General features: G+C 36.5%; 2 protein-coding genes across 5 annotated transcripts; one reads left to right on the plus strand and one right to left on the minus strand.

Moving 5' to 3' along the window:
- Window positions 1-723: 723 nt before the first annotated feature.
- LOC126821465 (methylsterol monooxygenase 1) lies at window positions 724-9,724 on the minus strand. Its single transcript, XM_050549912.2, has 9 exons — window positions 9,696-9,724; window positions 8,686-8,931; window positions 8,320-8,397; window positions 4,479-4,550; window positions 4,098-4,174; window positions 2,981-3,107; window positions 2,692-2,740; window positions 1,639-1,797; window positions 724-1,061 (listed from the first exon to the last, which is right to left on the minus strand). Exons 2-9 carry the CDS (start codon window positions 8,845-8,847, stop codon window positions 916-918), a joined length of 870 nt encoding a protein of 289 aa, XP_050405869.1. The 5' UTR covers window positions 8,848-8,931; window positions 9,696-9,724; the 3' UTR covers window positions 724-915.
- On the plus strand, window positions 9,050-17,253 carry LOC126821462 (glycogenin-1). Of its 4 annotated transcripts, none has more exons than XR_007680413.2 (8): window positions 9,050-9,371; window positions 12,191-12,337; window positions 12,609-12,756; window positions 13,676-13,866; window positions 14,561-14,675; window positions 15,491-15,674; window positions 16,259-16,316; window positions 16,450-17,253. XR_007680413.2 is itself a non-coding variant. In XM_050549903.2 (8 exons), the coding sequence occupies exons 1-8, from the start codon at window positions 9,361-9,363 to the stop codon at window positions 16,620-16,622; spliced, it is 999 nt and encodes a 332-aa protein (XP_050405860.1). In that variant the 5' UTR covers window positions 9,050-9,360; the 3' UTR covers window positions 16,623-17,253. The 4 variants fall into 4 exon arrangements, 2 of the variants coding, with proteins under 2 accessions (XP_050405860.1, XP_050405859.1); XM_050549903.2 differs by having other exon boundaries at window positions 13,676-13,838; XR_007680412.2 differs by having other exon boundaries at window positions 9,053-9,424; window positions 13,676-13,838.
- The last annotated feature ends 513 nt before the right edge of the window (window positions 17,254-17,766 follow it).

Consider the following 17,766-nt stretch of genomic DNA (forward strand, 5'->3'; position numbering starts at 1 on the left):
GGTCATGAAAGTCAACTTTAACCCAATATTCTTTTAAATAACAACACAATGAATTATATTAACCAAGAGATATGATTGAAGAGGAATAGAATAATATTTGAAATTATGTTGAAAGAATATATTTACGAGATGTCATCTCAAACTTTCCTAAATTTAACTCCAGTAAATACTGAATATTCTGCTTTGCACACGTTTAATATTATTGTAAATATAAAATGTATTCAAGGTGACAGCTCATCTAGAAATTAGTCTCCACAATTGCATAAATTTTGTATTACTTCCCATCAAGCGAACTACAAATCTATACTTGTGATAGTTATATTTTTTTGTTAAGGTTTAGGAATACTTCCACCAGTCAAATTAGCCATTGGGGTGGTTCTCAACTTTTTTGTATCTTGCCCAACCCCCTTTTCCATAGAAATCATTAATGATCATGATTGTTTTGTTAAGCCCAACATTCATTCAGTAGGGTCGTTAAAAAAGTATTAACATTAGTGTTACTTTGCTCTTATTTTTTTCGAAAAAATTTCACAACTGATTTCCTTTATTTTGTTAATGTAGAATGGTACTGAACTGCTCTTTTCATTTTCTTTGTTTTATTTGTTTCCTTTGAATTTGATTTATCTGTTTAGTTTTTGATAGTTTAATTTTTGTTTAATTTGGTGGAGATACTATGTACATCATCAAACAGCAGCAAATCTGTTAAATTACAGGCACTTTAAGTCATTATAATATAATTTTACTTCACTATGGTCACAAACTTTCCTGAATTTACATTTCAGGGTTTTTTGTTATGGTAGATCACAGATTTTTATATCTAGAGACAATGTCACTTTAACTGAGGCATAACCACTGTAACTTATCACAATTTGATTACAAACTTTCATAACTGACGACAATTTAACATGTGACAGTTTATTTCAATTTTTTCTGTTCTGCCTTTAATTTGGCCTGATATTCTTTATACTGTGAATCTGTTCCGAAGATAATATCCCACCATTTAAAGGTGGAAGAATAATTTCCATTAAAGTTCTTGTGATGAAAATCATGGAACCGAGAACCTGAAAATAGTACAAGAATTGTTATAATATTGTGTAATAGTTTTAGTATATTGTTTGGTTTAGTTTACCTCGAGGTCTTCAGGGATTTTGAATCCCTTGCAAAGTTGATGCCTAGGTCCCACTTGGCATTTTTTTTCCTCGGGGATGTACTACCGATAGAAATTTATGAGCCTCGGGAGGCGTTAGGAACAGGTTCCATGGCGTCAAAGGGAAACTCTTGGGGCATCGCGAGTAACATGGAACCATCGGCAGGCCTCAGGAGAACTGCAAAAACTTTCAAACCTTGCATTATCAGGAAAACGGGCTCATCAATTTCTATAGGTAGTACATCACCGCAGCAAAAAAAGCCTAGTGGGACCTAGGCATGAATCTCTATAAAATGGTTTAATTCCATTTATTATTGAAATTGATGAATTGAAAGTTTCACAATATTTAGATATAGATACGCCAGTATCACAGGTGTTGCGTCAAATCTTTTGATGGGCCTCTCTTTAAACTGATTGAATATTTTACATCATCATATATTCAACTTTATGATGAACAAATACAAATAATTTCCAAAAAATAAAAAACTTACCAGCGTAGAATGGTACTAAATGTAAGATATTAAGATATGGTACATCATATCCACTGTGAACATCTATAGTCTCAAATAATCTAATAGTTACCCACGCCCATAATAATACCAGATGATTAGCAAATATTAATATACCCAGGAAGAAACCAAACCCTAAAACTAAAATACATAAAAACATTTATTAAAACATTTCAATACATATTACATATAATCTAAATTTAAAACACCAAGGAAAGATATTGACAAAAAATAATCTCTTATATGAAATATATTGACCAAAACCCCTTTATTAATGAATGATTTTGACCTAGACACCTCTCTTATATGAATGCTAATAATTTCAATTTAAAGATACATTATGGGAAATTAGATAAAGAGCTGGCAGTTCTCACTATAATAGATAAAACTAGATAATCTAAAGGGAATTTTCTGAAAATTTCAGTCAAATTGATCCATTCTGAACCGAGAATTTAGCGATTGAATTTTGTGCCTAGACTCCATCATCATTACTGAAGTTGGTACGATAAAATACATAGTCTCGATTATCCATTTCTTGATTTAATCATGAATAAGCGCAGAGCAGCAGATCAGGTCCTATCCCAATAAATATCGCAGGCTAGCGATGTCATCAAGAGTTGAAGAGAACGATAAGAACGATCTAAGTCACTTTTTAAAGGAACCCCAGTTAATGGCGCCATCTGGTAGCAAATTGTATAAGCTTTCTGTGGAACAATCAATTTCAGGTAAAAATGATCAGAGTCACATCGAACCAAGGTCCTTCTGAAATGGCCTCCCGGACAAATACAAGTCCATTGTATTTATTTGACCTTAATTTGGCTGAAAAGTGGAAGTCAGTTGTTGTACTGGTAATTATGATTTGTATTAAACATCATTTTGAAGTTGTAATTAAACCATTCTGTTTTGCCTTTTATGTGAAAAGACAAAAATGTGACTTAGATCGTTCTTCCCCTGGACTCTTCAGTTGATTATGATCTGGATAAGACAGATTTATCTCTTGCACAATGTATGTTTACGAAACATTGATCTACTTACTAAGAGTTTCTAAAGGATGGGCATATTCTGCTGTTAGTCCAAAAGGTGCCTAAAAAAATCAGAAATATTTTGATATAGATGCACAGGTGAAAACTCATTAAATGGTTCTGTCATATGAATTAAATAATTTTATAAAATATAACTAAGTTTATATATTAACATAACATTTTAATTTTCTGGGTGATGGGTTTAAAACTTTGCCAAAGAATAGAAATAAAAAAACATAGAAGTTTCAAACCACAATTGTTATGCATTTCAATATATATTGAACTGTTTTTTTATGATTTACCTGAAAGTGATGATGAATTTTATGTATATGTTTGTAGATACGTCCATCATGTAGAGCATAATGTAGAAAATAATGCCATGTATCTTCTACTACAGCACAACCAAATACTCGTAGAGCTAAATTATACCTTAAATATACAAAAATAACAAATTTTACTTATCTAAATATACAAATGAAAATGAAATGAAATGGAGTTTAACATCCTACTGTTCTGCTCCTAACCTGGGCTAATGAAGACGGGCATACGCCATACAGTGTGCTATGAGGGAAATTTTGCCCGGACAGCGGCACTACGGCCTACTCTTATATCGAATTCCAACTGCCAAGGGATCTTTTACGTGCACACCAATGTGTACACGGGACCTCGGTTTTTCGTCCCTTCCGAACGACTAGACAGCTTTCCTTGTCAGCCCCTCCGTCCTGCATCACTGACAAGGGAGAACCACGCCGGAAAATCTGGATGAACTTTCTCGGCCAATGCAGGGATCGAACACCCGACCTCCAGGCTAGCGTGCTAGCGTCTTACCCACTTAGCCACGTGATCCCCCCTAAATATACAAACAACTACACTGAACTGCAATATACAAACCAATATTGGTGGGGTTATATACACACCAATACAAATGGTGTTATATACAAACCAATACACATGGTGTTATATACAAAGCACTACACATGGAGTTATATATACAAACCACTACACATGGGGTTATATACAAACCAATACACATGTAGTAACATGTATATACCAACCAATACGCATGGGGTTATATACAAACCAATACACATGGGTTATATACAAACCAATACACATGGGTTATATACAAACCAATACACACGTAGTAACATGTACACAACTCACTGTACATGGATTTATATACAAAACATCATACTTCTCTACAAACCACTACACATAGGAGTTATATACAAACCACTATATTTGTAGTCATTTCTAAACCACTACACATGGATTTATTTACAAATCATTTCACATGGGAGTTATTAAATCAAGCATTACACATGGAGCTATAATCCGTTATTTCGCAAATGAAAATTTATACATCAAATAACCAATTTAAATTTTTGGATGCTTAAATATTAATGTTTAATTTCTAACCATGATGGCATTTCATCCCAACCATAGGGTATACCAAACCATTCTGTAAATACATAGGTACCAGCAATAAGAGGCAACTGAAACATAATCAATAGTGAGTTGTAAAAATCTAGTTCATTCCATTAGATTACCATTTTTTCTACATATTATTTGTTTATCTTTTTTGATGTCTAGATCCTGATCAATGCATTCTACCTCATGATATAGATTGGACATAGTCATAAGCCACCATAATACCTGGAATTTTATGCTACAATGTTTTGATGGGCCTCTTTTTATCTGAATAAATCCAAAATTTAAGTACATTTTAGCATGGAATAAGCCCTGGAAATTTTAATATCTGAAAAATGCAAAAGATGCAGATTTGACTAACAATATTACCTGTATACAGAAATGATTAAATAAAATCAATTTCAAACATTTCCACTGTTTATCTGCTGTTTCTGGTTTATCCTTAAAAATAGAAATATTAATTAATGTTATATTAGTCTATCCTGCTTAAAATAACCTATAGGCCATAGAGGCATCTTTGGATCCACCCACTTTTAAAGGACATATTACAAAACTTTACCTTTTGTAATCAAGATGCTAATCAAAATGGTCGGATGATATGAATGAATTTCATCAAATCTTGTTGTATTATCACTTTTCCTGTTCATACATGTGATACCTCCCGCAATTCGCGGGGGTCTCCCGATTTCACCCCTGATCTCCCGATCAGGAGACAAATACTCCCGCTTTTTCAATTCTTGTAATTTTATTTTTTGGGAGTCAAAATTGTAATCAAATAGCATCGAAATAAAACGAGACAGACTTTTTTTTTGTTAAGTGTTGAATGTTGTTACTATAATTAGTAACACGGCGTTACTATATAATTATTAGTAACACGGTCTGAATACATTTTCGATGTTTTTGTATTTGGATCAATACCATTTAAATAACACGATAATTATTAACAGAACACAATTTTTATGGGAAACAATCACTGGTTTTATTCTATTAGCACGACGTTTCGACAAGTATCCTCTTATCGTTATCAAGCACAATGACATTTAGTAAACTTGGATTTAATATATAAGAGTTCATGATGAAGCCATTTACAACAAGAGCATCGCTAACGCAGCAATATACGTCCACATTCCTGTTTTGTTTGATATGGTCCAGTTTGCATTGAGGGTCTGTGAAATAAAACTGGGTTGTAGGACTGCTATCAGTTTAACGTTTCGTTCACATTAACAGAACACAATTTTTATTTTAAAACAATCGATGTCTTTATTCTAAAAGCATGACGTTTAGAATAGGTATCCCCATTTCAAAAGGATCGGTTAAGAATTGCGGCCTGTAGGCAAAACACAAGACACACAAACATTAGGCGTGACTCTGTCCCAAGGGGTTGAGCATGCACCAAAAATAATAATAGAGGCCAGCCTTAGGATTAAGGAATAAGTGTAAAAACGTAGCCTTAGGCTATAAGGAATAAGTCTAAAAAAAATTTCAAGATGATCGATTAAGAAATGCGGTCTGCAAGTGACACACAGACATAAAAAAAGAAAATGGGCGTAGCTCTGCCCCTGGGGGTTGGGTATTCACCACAACTAATAGGGATGTTCCTTAGGATAGAAGGAATATGTATGCTAAGTTTCAAGGTGATACGATAAGAAATGCGATCTGTAGATGACAAACAAATAAATAAATATAAGGGATGGGCGTGGCTCTACCCCTGGTGGTCGGGCATGCACCAAAAACAATAGGGATCATACTTAGGGTATAAGCAATTCATATGAAAAATTTTCAAGACGATTGATTAAGAATTGTGGCCTGTAGGTGACACACAGACATAAAAAGAAAAGAAAATGGGCGTGGCTCTGCCCCTGGGGGTAAAAAAACAATAGGGGTCATCGTTAGGGTATAAGCAATTCATATGAAAAAATTTCAAGACAATTGATTAAGAATTGTGGTCTGTAGGCGACACACACACATAGAAAAAGAAAATGGGCGTGGCTTTGCCCCTGGGGGGTGGGCATGCACCCAAAACGATAGGGATGTTCCTGAGGGTACAAAGAATAAGTATGCAAAGTTTCAAGATGATACGTTAAGAAATGCGGCCTGTAGACGACAAACAAACAAATACAAAAATGGGCGTGGCTCTGCCCCGGGGAGGCGAGCATGCACTAAAAACAATAGGGATCATCCTTAGGGTATAAGGAATAAATATGTAAAGTTGATACGTTAAGAAATGCGGTCTGTAGATGACAAACAAATAAATAAATATAAGGAATGGGCGTGGCTCTGCCCCTGGGGGTCGGGCATGCACCAAAAACAATAGGGATCTTCCTTGGGGTATAAGGAATAAGTATACCAAGTTTGAAGAAAATCCAGTAAGAATTGCGCCCTGTAGGCGACACAAAGACACACGAAAAGAAAATGGGAAATGGGCGTGGCTCTGCCCCTGGGGGTTGGGCATGTACCCCAAACGATAGGGATGTTCCTTAGGGTACAAAGAATGTGTATGCAAGATTATAAGTTAAGAAATGTGGCCTGTAGACGACAAACAAACAAATACTAGAAATGGGCGTGGCTCTGCCCCTGGGGGTCGGGCATGCACCAAAAACAATAGGGATCTTCCTTGGGGTATAAGGAATAAGTATACCAAGTTTGAAGAAAATCCAGTAAGAATTGCGCCCTGTAGGCGACACAAAGACACACGAAAAGAAAATGGGCGTGGCTCTGCCCCTGGGGGTTGGGCATGCACCCCAAACGATAGGGATGTTCCTTAGGGTACAAAGAATGTGTATGCAAAGTTTCAAGATTATTAGTTAAGAAATGTGGCCTGTAGACGACAAACAAACAAATACTAGAAATGGGCGTGGCTCTGCCCCGGGGGGTCGGGCATGCACCAAAAACAATAGGGATCTTCCTTGGGGTATAAGGAATAAGTATACCAAGTTTGAAGAAAATCCATGAAGAATTGCGCCCTGTAGGCGAACCACAGACACACACACACACACACACACACACACACATACATACATACACACACACACACACACACAGACAGGGGCGACGGCATAATACGTTCACATTATGAATGTGGACGTATAAAAATTAAATAATAATAACATTAAGAAGTAAAAGATTAAGCAAAAACAACACAATATAATAGACCCACGATAATTATTGTTTTTATACGAAATTAATAAAGTCCTGGTCGTAATATTCATGATTTTCGATGTTAAATAAATTTTACAATGACCAACACAACGCTCTAATATTACGTAATTAGTCGGAAGCTACGGGCCCCGGAAGCTACCGCTTTGCAAAACTGAAACTTTGACATCGCGCGCTTGCGTCAGTCTCGTATTCACGGCAATTTCTGCACAATAAAACATAATTAAATAGTATTGTGAATGTTCAGAACAGGATGAATTAATAGGGCTTTTTTTACATACATTTTTAATTTGTAATGTGTGATTTTAAACTCATTACGGTTATGTTACCAATGTGGACAGCAAGGTAATTCAGACCACGTGACATCAACATTATGTCGTCTGTAGTTGGAATTTGTTTAGCACACGTAAAGGGTCGTACATGAATGGTGTTGAAAATATCATCCACAATACAATTCATACCGTGCGATATCAGTAACTTGCAAGTTATGCACAAAATATGAATAATATTTTCCAAAATGACAATAACCACCAAAATTTAATAACCATAGCTACCGTAATGTAAATGGGCTATCAACTTCAAGGCAAATTAAAAGTAAACTGTTACATTTAATTAATATTGAGTATATATATGTAACTGCACCTCAAATGACCAAAACTGCTAATCAGAAGTTTTTAAATTTATTAATGTAGGCCTACATGCATATTAAAATGATATTAAAATATATAAAATATGTAAATTAATTTGTCTTTTATTCATGGTGGGTGGGTAATTTTAACGCATGATTAAAGTCTCCCTCTTTTGACCTTAATTCTCCTGACATTTTTACAAAAATCTCCTGACATTTTTACAAAAATCTCCTGACATTTTTACAAAAATCTCCTGACATTTTACTTTTGGCCAATCACATGTATGCTGTTTCAAACAGAAGAAAATGTGGTCAAACATCTCAAGTTAGGCCTATTCATAAGATGGGCACATGCATTCTGAAACATTTTTATAGACTTGGGGTCCAGCTGAATTTTATTTGAAAAGGTTTTATCATCATACTTACTGCCTGGATTTTAAATCTTCGCATGAACGGAAAAAACTGAAACAGGAAAGCTGGCAAACAAGCCGCAAAATATACAAACTGAAATTGAAACAAAGAGTATAAAATATAATTGATTCTTGTTTTATAAGTGACCTAATTTTAATATAGTTGACTTGAGGTGAATGCTCCCAAATGTCATTTTAAAAATAAAATTTTGTTCTCGACTTACTGGTACTGACATTAGACCGTGATACCCCGGTAGGTAATAAAATATTTAAAAAGATACTAAAATAGAGATCTTTGTTAGTTTGTATATTCCATTATTCAATTTGAATCTGAGCATAGTTAGCGCTAAGTTATTCAAATAAACAAAAAAGGATGATATACTTCATGAACAATTAGTGATCCCCATGTAGCAATCTGAAATTTTGTATATTGTTGATTCATTAAAATCCATCCATGTTTAAGTGGTTCTTTGATAGGATTCTCCGGTAAATATTCCAGAAAATCTTGTGGAAAACTGGATGATTCCGCTGTAATATTCTCCATTATGAAAGCAATAATCACTTTCTCGTGAATATTCCTCAAGCAGTAGAACAGCAAATTAACGTGTGTTTGGTATCAAAACATTCACTAAAAGAAAGAATAAGACTGTTGTCTTTCTGCAGATCAGTTAACAGTTGATCAATAGACGAAAGGGTGATTCCGATCTGGTGCGATACACGGAGCGAGCGATGTGATTGGATAACGGTAATGGTGTGACAAGCAGTTATGAAAGTCCTAACTGTCTGACCAACACTGACTTATCGCACGTAAACCTCCCATTGTGTATATTCACTGGGCGTGCATGTGTTTTTATCTAGTCATAAAAAAATATTATTAAATCTGATGCATTTAGAGCAAAGTCTCAGGTGGTAGAGGAGGATTATTAAAGGGAAACCCCAACCGTGATCATTCCATGTCAGCTGATCCTAAAGTTATTTTTAGCCACATCCATGCGGCGAATGACGTAATTAATTCGAATCTGTTTGTGTTTTACTGCTCAAAGAAGACAGGCTATTGATGCATTTATCGTTAGTTAACCCATTTTTATCAAAAAACAACAACATAGACTCTACACTTTAAGGTAAGGTTTTCGTTGGTCACTTGAGTCGACACCAGACCGTTCGCGTTTTGAATCGAGCGGAGAGTAAAAGGGTTTGTCACGTGACAAAATGGCGTCCTATACGCAAAAAAGCCTGTCTCTCGAGGTCCGTCTCTCGATCACATACTGACGTCGTAACTGTTTTGATGTCATGTGACTACTCGGACTACTCGGACCGTTCGGGATGTTTCACCTGGGTAAACTCGGCAATGGAGTCGACTCGAGTGACGCGAGTAAACGACGAAAACCTTACCTTTGCTACGCCCTGGCAATAAAAAAATAAAGGAAAACGCGGGAGACAACTCTGATTACAATATCAGGGATCGGACTACTAATTCTTTCCAAATTGACTTCAATGTCATATCCATGAGATTTCTTGGCCTATTATAAGATTTGTTTGAGGAGTCCAATGAACTTAATCTTAATAACCACAAAGAAATCACCATGCCACCACCAGTTGATTTTTATTCCGGTCTTACTTTTCTGCATTAACTTGGCTAATGAAGACGGGCATTATACACCATGCAATATGCTATAATAATAATAATAATAATAATTTTTTTTTTTTTTTTTTTTTTTTTTTTACACTACACTTTATTTACGTCAGATTTCTACAAGCATATATTAAGTACATTTATATCTTAAATGATAAAATACATTATTCTATATAAATGGTGAGTCGCAGGGTTCCTACTATACACAGATCTAAGTACATAAATCCATCAATGGGGAATCGTTATGGAGGCAATCTGTTAATTCCTAAAAAGATATTTCCATTTATTTGTGTATAATTCTGGAGATATCTCAATCTCCATTTTAGCATGCTCTACTAAAAAAAATATCTTTATTAGGGTAAGAAATGATGATGGACATTCTGCTCGGAGTCGGACTAGGACTCGTCGGCCTACTCTACTCTCATTTCGATTTTCAATTGTCGAGATATCCTCAATGTGCCACTAATGGTATACACGGGATTAATCGCCTTTTCGATCAACTAGAGCTATAAATGAAATAGGGTTACCGGCCTTGTAGGCCTACTTTCAGGGCCGGCGGAAGCAATTCTTGATTTGGGGGGGGTGCTTCCATCCAAGGTCCTAATATGCAAGGGTCCAGGGGCCACAATAACCTGGAGAAAAGAGTACTTGCGCCCAAATTATTGGGGGGGGGGGCCTAAAGCCTCCGCTAGCCCCCCCCCCCCACTCCGCCGGGCCTGACTTTTCAGCACCAACCGGAATAATGATGATGGACATAACGCCATACAGTGTGCCATGAGGAAAATGTTGCCCGGAAAGTGACGCTTCGCCTATAACTGTTCTTCAAATTCTAACTGGCAAATAAGGACTCTTTTACATGTACACCAACACGTGTATACATACAGAGACCTCCGTTTTTGGTCCCATCCGAAGACAAGACACTGATTATTCTTATCAAATCCCCAATTCCGCATCCACTGACAAGGGAACCTACTCTAAAAAAATCCCGAAGAATTTTCTCGGCCAACAACAAATTAAATAAATAATTCATCCAATAGGTGACCTTCGCGTCGAACAGAATAAGATAATGAAATAGATTCCATGGGAACTTGTCCAGTGTTTATCATATTCAGTGTATGGATAACGTGTACATCTAGTCTAGATCTGTAAGAATACGCCACGATAATTTATTAGTATTTACAAAGAAACATGCATAATATTGTGGGATTATGTTTTCTTCTATCATTCTTTTTATGTTTTATAAATGTGACAGGCAGGTAAGTTTGATTTGAAGATAAATAAAAGTAATGGGTCTGAATAACGAATTTTTAAAAACAGATAGCTAATTTAAAAAATGTAATTTTCCTTCCTTTATGTTGAAGTTTTAGAAAGAAATTACGATGGGGGGGGGGGGGTCGCATTTGTTTTGCTATGAAATAAGAGGTGTCGCTGTTGGATTTATATGGAGAGCGATATGTTGATAACTGCAAGGGCTTGCTTGAGTGTTACTTTAAAATATTGTCCTACATTTTGTAAAGAACAAAAGAACATGTTTGAGAATATGAATCGTATCAGCTAATATACCCATGAGTCCCGTTTTATAAATGAAATGAAATGAAATGGGGTTTAACGTCCTACTGTTCTACTGTTCTGCTCCTATACTGGGCTCATGAAGACGGGCATACGCCATACAGTGTGCTATGAGGGAAATTTTGCCCGGGCAGCGGCACTATCGCCTACTCTTATATCGAATTCTAACTGCCAATGGATCTTTTACGTGCATTCCAATGTATACACGGGACCTCGGTTTTTCGTCTCATCCGAAGGACTAGACAGCTGTCCTTGTCAGGCCCTCCGTTCTGCACCACTGACAAGGTGAAACCACGTCGGAAAATCTGGATGAACTTTCTCGGCCAATGCAGGGATCGAACACACGACCTCCAGGCTAGCGAGCCAGCGTCTCACTCACTTAGCCACCGTAGCTCCCGTCCCGTTTTATACAGCGAAATGAAATGGATGGTGGTTTGGCGTCTTTTTTTTCTGCAGCAACAGGGCCACGAAGACGTTCGTACGCCATGCAGTGTACTATAAGTGAAATTTTGCCCTGGCAGCGACACCAAACTCTATATTATTATGTCTGTTTACGTATCCCAACTGCTAGACGCTATCCTGCACCACTGACAAGATTAAATCAGACTGAAAAATTCGTGACCAGGTTAGTGACCAAGCGCTATACTCATCGAACAACCTATTTCTTTTTTTAAAATTTTTTCAGGCGTTGCGGTAAACATGCGTATGTCACTTATGCCACATCCGACCTTACAGCTATCAGTGCTACAGTTTTAGCCCGATCATTGAAGGCCAGTGGTAGTAAAAAATGTCGTCTTATCATGGTCAGTAATGATATATCGTGGCTTATCAGGTACATTTGTACTATTATCTTTATTTCAATGGCGCATTTCTGTTAACAAGGCATCAACTGAAAATATTGAACGGAATATTAAAATATAAATAAAATATTAAATGTTTAATAGGCTAGATTTGGGATTATTTAGGAAAATTGTAATTCGTCCAACGAAAGCACAAATGTTGTTTTGTTGTTCAAATTTGAGGATACTATTTTGTTGGACTAAAAGTCTCTATGACCACTTGCCTAATGACCTATAAAACAACAATAATTGTGAATATTTCAGACCATTTTTGAAGAAGATGTTTGATGAAATCATCGACGTTGATTTAGCGACACCAAAGAAAAGAATCTTACATGAAGATTACGGTCCTATTTGGTTATGGAAAGTGAAGGGATATAAAAAGCTAGCTTATATTCACAATTCAGCTATGGTAAAAATGTTAAAATTTGCCACCATATATGCATGTTTGAGACGGAAAGTGTTCTCGTCGACACGAACAGGTTTTCTATCGCCAATTTCCCCAGTTCTCTAAAATTCTAGATAATTATTATGCCGTAGGCCTATAGCTCCACAAAGTCAACGTGAAATGGGATAAGGTTTAACGTCCTACTGTTCTGCTCCGACTGGGCTAATGAAGACGGGCATACGCCATGCAGTGTGCTATGAAGGCCTATCGATTTCCAACTGTCAAGAGTTCTTTTATGTGCATGTCAATGGGTTTTTCGTCCCATCCGAACGACTATGCTTTGTCCCTCTCCATACCCCCTGTCCTGCACCACTGAGAAGGGTAAACCACGCCGGAAAATCCAGATGAACTTTCTCTGCCCTCACCGAGATCGAACACGGGACCTCAAGGTTAGTGAGCCAACGTCTTACTCACAGAGCCACAGTGGCTCCCATATACCGATTTTTGTCTATATGATTTTACACTAAAGTTGAAATTCCAAATAAGTCCCGCCTGTGTATAAACATGACGAGCTTGACCTATTTACACCAAATTTACTCAGTTTTTGCTCTGTACGACACAAGTAAATGTCAGTGTGGTTTCTCCTTATCAGTACGGCGGAATTGGTCAGGAACAGTGTCTAGACGTTCGGATAGGACACACGACCGAGGTCCCGTATGCATCTTGGCGTGAAAGAACCCTTGACAGTTGGAATTCAAAAGCTGCCCGAGCAAAATTCTCCCCATCTCACACTGCACAGTGCATGTCTGTCTTCATTAACCCACTTGGAGCAGAAAAGGAGGACGTTAAACCCTATTCTATTCATTAATATACCTCTTTGGTCATAAAAACAAATTTTGAGATTTACGTGGAATCAATATGGTTTCTTTTCTTCTGTTTTTAGGTTCTTAAAAATCCCGATGACATTTTTACCTACGAATCCTTCTCTGCTACCACTGACGTCAGCTGGTCAGATAGATTTGATACTAATGTATTGTTATTGAAACCAAACAAAAAAGACTTCGATCAGTTGATTAAAGATGCTGAAAATGAAGTAGAAGATCCAGGTTTGATTTAGAGCAAATTATAAAATATGTTAGTCGAAACTTACATCTATACATTTGCATTCAGTTGGTTCAGTGAGATGGGGCTGGTCCACTAGCGTCCCGCAGGTTAGAGATAAGTTCCTCGGAATTTTCTACTGACAAGGAGAATCGTCTAGTTATTTGGATGGCGTAAAATTGGAATTCGATGAAGAGTATAGAGTCAAAATTTCCCTCATCTGGTCTGTCTTCTTTAGCCCGGTTGGTCCAGAAAAGTTGGAGGTTTAACCACGGGCATGGGGGTCCAATCTCAGTTGGTGGGGGTGGGGGCTGAGGCTATTTGCCCGAAAATTTTCTTTATCACCCGAATTTTCAGAATGAATCAATCATTAACTAAAACGAATTTTCCACAAAGCTGTGATGGTTGTTTATTTTTAATTAATTACACAATTACACAAAGATATAAATTTACAATATGTTACTTAATGTTCCCCATCCTCTGATGTTTGTGCCCGAAAAACGGAAATTAAATACATTGTCAGAAAAATTCCCCCCGCTCCTACGCCTATGCGTTTAACCCCACTTTCACGTTGTCTCCTTATTTCATCCCTGTTTGCGGCTTCCCGTCTCTTGAATTCATAATTAATTAATCAGAATATGTCTCACACAGAAAATATGTTTAATCTACCTGTGGATGTAATACGTTTATAACATAACACGAAAAAAAAAACTGTTCTAATTTGCAGATCGTGCAACATACAGATGGGTATTAACGTCACATTTTCTTGAATGGAACAGACTACCGTGTGTTTTTAATATACTTTATACCTTGCCTGATACGAATGTAGATGCTTATAAAAAGTAAGATGCTTATTTTATTATGAGGGTGAATAAATCCCACATCCCCCCACTCAGTCATAAACTTGCATGTTGTAGAGCATTTCCGACAGTCTATTTTTCAAAATTTTCTTGGCGAGGTCCCCAATGGACTCGCTACTTTGGCGCTCACAAGGGGAATTCGTTGAGGTTCGCAGGTCCGTTCGTTTGACATTTTGTTCTCTAGTCGGATAAACTGGTGATCAGGCGACGAACGGTATCTGGGCAGATCTATTTATCTCGACGATCGGTGCCTGACAGAATACTGTAAGACAGCATTTCCGGCAATCTATTTTTCAAAATTTTCTGGGGGAGGACTCCCTACTTTGACGCTCGTGAGTGGGCTTCGTCGTGATTCGCAAGTCCGTTCGATTGACACTTTACCTCATCGACCAGTGCCTGAAATACTGCCAGGCTGCATTTCCGGCAACCTGTTTTTCAAAATTTTCTGGGGGAGGCCCCCTACCCCTTGTTGAAGCTCGTGCCTTTGCACCCTTAACCTTGGATTTTGCCCCAGCTTTGCCCCTCCAATCACCGACGGCTGGCGCCGCCACTGGTTGGCCGAGACAATACCTGCGTGATTTTTTCTTATAAATGTTATTGGACAACGGACTTGATAAGGAAAAATGTCTAGCCATTCGGATGGGACGAATAACTAAGATTCCGCGCGCACGTTGACTTACACTTAAAAGTCCATCATAGCGCACTGTATGGTGTATTCTCATCTTCATTGACCTAGTTTGTGCAACAGAAAAGTAGAACGTTAAACCACATTTTATATTATTTTTTACTTCCTGCAGACTGTTTCATATGATTAAAATAGTTCGTTTCGCTGGAGCCAACATGCCGTGGAACGTGCCTTTAAATATACGGGATAACCGACCAGAGGTCAACATAGATGGTGTAGGGCATATTTATATGGAGTTACCTTTCCATGAAAAATGGTGGAATTTCTTTACCAAATATGTTCAAGCTCCTTTATCGGTAAATAGTCTACTCTACTAAATTGCTGCTTCATTTCAGTGCGGAAAATGTTTTGGCGGAAAAATGAATTTCCAAACGTATAATTTGTAGGCCTATTTTATTTCTTATAATTCATTAAATTCATTACACTTTCTACACAAAAACTGGTAAAAATCATGCATTGTACGTCGCACTGAATACTACTTTGAGCGCGTTTTTCTACAATGCACTTCATTTGGTGTTCGATGGTATGTTTTGGCGGGAAAATGAATGATTCAAAACACATAATTTATTTCGTACCATTCAGTGAATCTACCCCTGTACATTAATCTTCTAAAAAAAAAACTAGTAACAAAATAGGCATTGAACACAACTTTGGGCATATTTTTAAATGGGAATTGGCAACATTTGCAAAATTCTGGATTAAAATTTAATGTCAACAACAGCAACAGTTATTTCAAAATAAATATTTTGTACAATACGTATTTATGCCTAATAAAGTCTATGTTTTATAGCCAATAGCCTAATTGTTGGATAAAACCCACATATATTCGATTATGTTATTTAAGATTTATTACTGAAAACATGTATTCAATTATTTTCAGAAATATTTAAAAATATTTAATTTAAAATTAGTAGAGAAGGACAATCATCTATTTCTAGGTAAGAACAATTAAATATTTAGAAAAGGGCCAAGATCAAATTATTTTGTTTAATTGAATCTTTTTCATCTTGCTAGTATTTAGAATATTTACCTTGTAGTATATTTTTATATATTTTATATATTTGTTTACAGGTAATATAGATTTGCATATAGATGCTGGATTCTATCTATATAAAAATAAATCATATCCTAAGTTTATAAGAAGAGGTGGTGTTGAAGTCAGTAATGAATATACATGTTGGAGAGATTTAATGGAAGGTATTAGAGGATATCAAGATGCAGGATTAGATACTTCATTTAACTAATTGTAATCCTTATACGCCATTTAGTAATTGAACATATATAAAACACAAATTTATATGGAAAACAATCACTGATTTTATTTCACACTACGTTTCAACAAGTTCCTCTTGTTACTTGAGAACGACAATAGGAAATGAAATGAAATGAAATGGGGTTTAACGTCCTACTGTTCTGCTCCTAAACTGGGCTAATGAAGACGGGCATACCCCTTACAGTGTGCTATGAGGGAAATTTTGCCCGGGCAGCGGCACTATGGCCTATTCTTATATCGAATTCCAACTGCCAAGGGATCTCTTACGTGCACGCCAATGTGTACACGGGACCTTGGTTTTTCGTCCCATCCGAACGGCTAGACACATGTCCTTGTCAGGCCCTCCGCCCTGCATTACTTGAGAACGACAAGAGGAACTTGTTGAAACCTAGTGAAATAAAATCAGTGATTGTTTTCCATATAAATTTGTGTTTTTATATTAACTAATTGTATCATCAAAATAAGTATTCTGGAGACATTTCTCTGTTTATTTAAAAGTTTCTGTGTATTTGAAGTTGTGAAGATTTCGATTCTCTGCTGGTTTAGAAGTATCTTAAAGAATCATATTAACTTGTATATAAATAAATGTTTTGAAAATTGTCTTTTATTTCTTCTGAAGACCAACATTGTTTATCACCATGAGAAACTTTGACTAAGATCCAATGTTTCCCAGCTTGTCAATATTAAGTGATTTTGATATAATTAAACAAAAATATAGATCAACCACAATTGAGAATTTGTTCACTACATTCAGATATTAAGGGGTTTGCGAGGAAGCAGTTTTGCTTGCTTTTCTTATATAACAGTTAATCTGATCTCTGAATATTTGTCCGCCAGTACCTTAACCACTGAATCTTAAACCATTTCCTGTTTTCATAGTACCACATGTTAAATTTTCTGGGAATTTAATAAGTAATTTTAAAAACCAGAAAAGGATTAATGATCTGGGTTGTTGTGATTTTGCATATGTCAATGATTTTCAAAATTGAGAACAATATAAATGAATATGGTATCAGCTGGATTTTAGGTACCACTTACACTAGATCTTCCAACAGACATACACCATGCAGTTTGCGCCGAGTGACATTTTTCCCAGACAACAGCATTTCTGCCTG

The sequence above is a fragment of the Patella vulgata genome, chromosome 5 (genome assembly GCF_932274485.2).
Source record: "Patella vulgata chromosome 5, xgPatVulg1.2, whole genome shotgun sequence".
NCBI classification, from domain to species: Eukaryota; Metazoa; Mollusca; class Gastropoda; family Patellidae; genus Patella; species Patella vulgata.

What these genes read in the sequence shown, in the direction of transcription:
- LOC126821465 (XM_050549912.2), bottom strand. Translation starts at nt 8,847, where the DNA reads ATGGAGAATATTACAGCGGAATCATCCAGTTTTCCACAAGATTTTCTG. An exon ending in GAAGATTTAAAATCCAGGCA is followed by an intron (nt 4,551 to 8,319) that starts GTAAGTATGATG and finishes TCTATTTTTAAG; the next exon opens with GATAAACCAGAAACAGCAGA. An exon ending in AAATTCATCATCACTTTCAG is followed by an intron (nt 2,741 to 2,980) that starts GTAAATCATAAA and finishes TGATTTTTTTAG; the next exon opens with GCACCTTTTGGACTAACAGC.
- LOC126821462 (XM_050549902.1), top strand. Translation starts at nt 11,125, where the DNA reads ATGCATAATATTGTGGGATTATGTTTTCTTCTATCATTCTTTTTATGT. An exon ending in GATATATCGTGGCTTATCAG is followed by an intron (nt 12,338 to 12,608) that starts GTACATTTGTAC and finishes TGAATATTTCAG; the next exon opens with ACCATTTTTGAAGAAGATGT. An exon ending in ATATTCACAATTCAGCTATG is followed by an intron (nt 12,757 to 13,675) that starts GTAAAAATGTTA and finishes TTCTGTTTTTAG; the next exon opens with GTTCTTAAAAATCCCGATGA.